Below are 1,861 nucleotides of genomic sequence, written 5' to 3' on the forward strand. Positions count from 1 at the left end.
TTTCTTTTTATGTGTTCCTAGCATCACCGGTGAGGCTGGCATGGAGAATGCGGCCAGTCGAGCAACGTCGATGTTCGACGTGCTATTGAGAGAATCTTATCTAATAGAAGTTGGAAGAGTTCGCGTAAATAGGTCAAATTCTAGTGCGCCAAAGTAAGATATTTCTTTCTTTTTTCTTTCTTTTTTTTTTTTTTCATTTTTTTCTCTTAACTATCATCCTCCTCCTCGTTCTCCTTTTTCTCCTTTTGCGACCGCCACTTTTTTTTTCGTTCCATCTCTCGTTTCAAACGGAATCGATGAAACGCGTTACGGTTTTAGAACGACGATCCTTTTGGAGAAGGTTAAGAGAAATGAGAAAAATGTGATTTCTCTTATAGTTAGAGAAAGGTCACTAGGACTGCGTGTGACCCTATATGTAACGCGTTAATTCAATCGATGAAAGCTCGTTTAAAAGCTTAAAACTTATTTAAGGAAACGACAAGAATTTTTAATATTCCTTTTCTACAGGTTTTCCTTTCCTCATTGATTTCAAACGAAACTTTGTGAAAACAAATTGGATTAAGATGTACTTCTAAACTTAATCAAAATCATTCTCGAAGTAGAAACATCTCGACGATATTATTTCGAAGAAACACAAATTGGCTATTAATATTCAAATATTCGACGTGAACAATCGTATTTATCTCCTATCACGATCATTATTAACATTATTATTATTATATTTATTATATTTATCGATGTTTTCTGATAATAACAGGGAAAACTCGATCGTCTTTCGTTATTGGGAAAACAGTACGACTCGTTAAACGTCTCTAATATCATCGTTCTAGTTTTTCCAGTAAAAAGAGAGAGAGAGAGAGAGAATAGAAAACGAAGAAAAAAAAAACAGAGACTACGTCCTCGAGCAATCGGACTCGGCACGGACATTGTTCTAAAAACCTACACGCTAGTTTTCCTTTCCTATACCCGCCGGTAGTTTACTTCAAGTTCGTACTTGCGATAGGAAAAATTCACGTTTATTCGCGGTTTACTTGTTCCGAGTTGAACTTTTATTTTTTTCCCCTCTCTTTTTCTCTCTCTCCCTTTCTCTCTCTCTCTCTCTCTCTCTCTCTCTTTTTCTTTCATGCTTTATCCACTCTCGTCGAGTCGATCCGTCGCGAAGCAGCGCTTAATCTTTCAGGAAAATGGGAGAAAAGTAATTAGGCCGATATTAGCCGGTAACCACGGTAGCTGCAGGCGGATGGGTCAATAAAGGCCGGCGCCCTCTTTCGTGCAAAAAGGACTGAACGGACTTTCGCTGATGCAGCCTCCTGCTTGATTTTCCGTTCCACACGAGACTCGTGTTTTCGCGTATAATCCCCCTGTCCCGTTTGTTCTCCGTTCTCGCTTTTGCTACCATCCCCCTTTCTATCTCTTTCCCTCTCTTACTCTTTCACTATCCCAAGCACTCGTGCGGTATCGAGCTAGAGCCAAAGGCAATGCCGCAACCTCGAGTGGCAATTATACTGAAGGAGCCGGCGCGCGCACACGTTGAAAAGATACGGAATACTTAAGCGGACAATAAGATGCAAGATCCTAGAGAAATCCCTAACCAGTGAGTCCCGGAACCAGTCGTGTCCAAACATCGATTGTCTGAAGTACTTAAAAAAAAAAAAAAAAAAAAAAAAAAAAAGGGACAGAGAGAAAAGCGAAAATATATTTTTCGATTACTAGTCTGTTTTCTTCTCTTTTTGTTTTGTTTTGTTTTTGTTAGAATTATTATTAATGATAATAGACCGTTATGGAAGGCGAATATAAAATGTTCAAATGTGGAATATTTAATATCATTTTGGAATGTTACTCAAGGCTTGTTTTCTTTGAT

At 38.5% G+C, this 1,861-nt stretch overlaps 1 protein-coding gene across 1 annotated transcript in view; it reads left to right on the forward strand.

Annotated features, from left to right (window-relative positions):
* LOC122627310 (neurobeachin-like) overlaps nucleotides 1–1,636 on the forward strand; it is a 14,751-nt gene extending 13,115 nt beyond the window's left edge. Inside the window, exon 2 of the mRNA XM_043808382.1 lies at nucleotides 1,445–1,636. Coding sequence (XP_043664317.1) covers nucleotides 1,445–1,534 — 90 coding nt within the window. The 3' untranslated portion in view covers nucleotides 1,535–1,636. The remainder of the gene's footprint in view (nucleotides 1–1,444) is intronic.
* The last annotated feature ends 225 nt before the right edge of the window (nucleotides 1,637–1,861 follow it).

Source organism: Vespula pensylvanica, chromosome 2 (genome assembly GCF_014466175.1).
Source record: "Vespula pensylvanica isolate Volc-1 chromosome 2, ASM1446617v1, whole genome shotgun sequence".
Taxonomy (NCBI): domain Eukaryota; kingdom Metazoa; phylum Arthropoda; class Insecta; order Hymenoptera; family Vespidae; genus Vespula; species Vespula pensylvanica.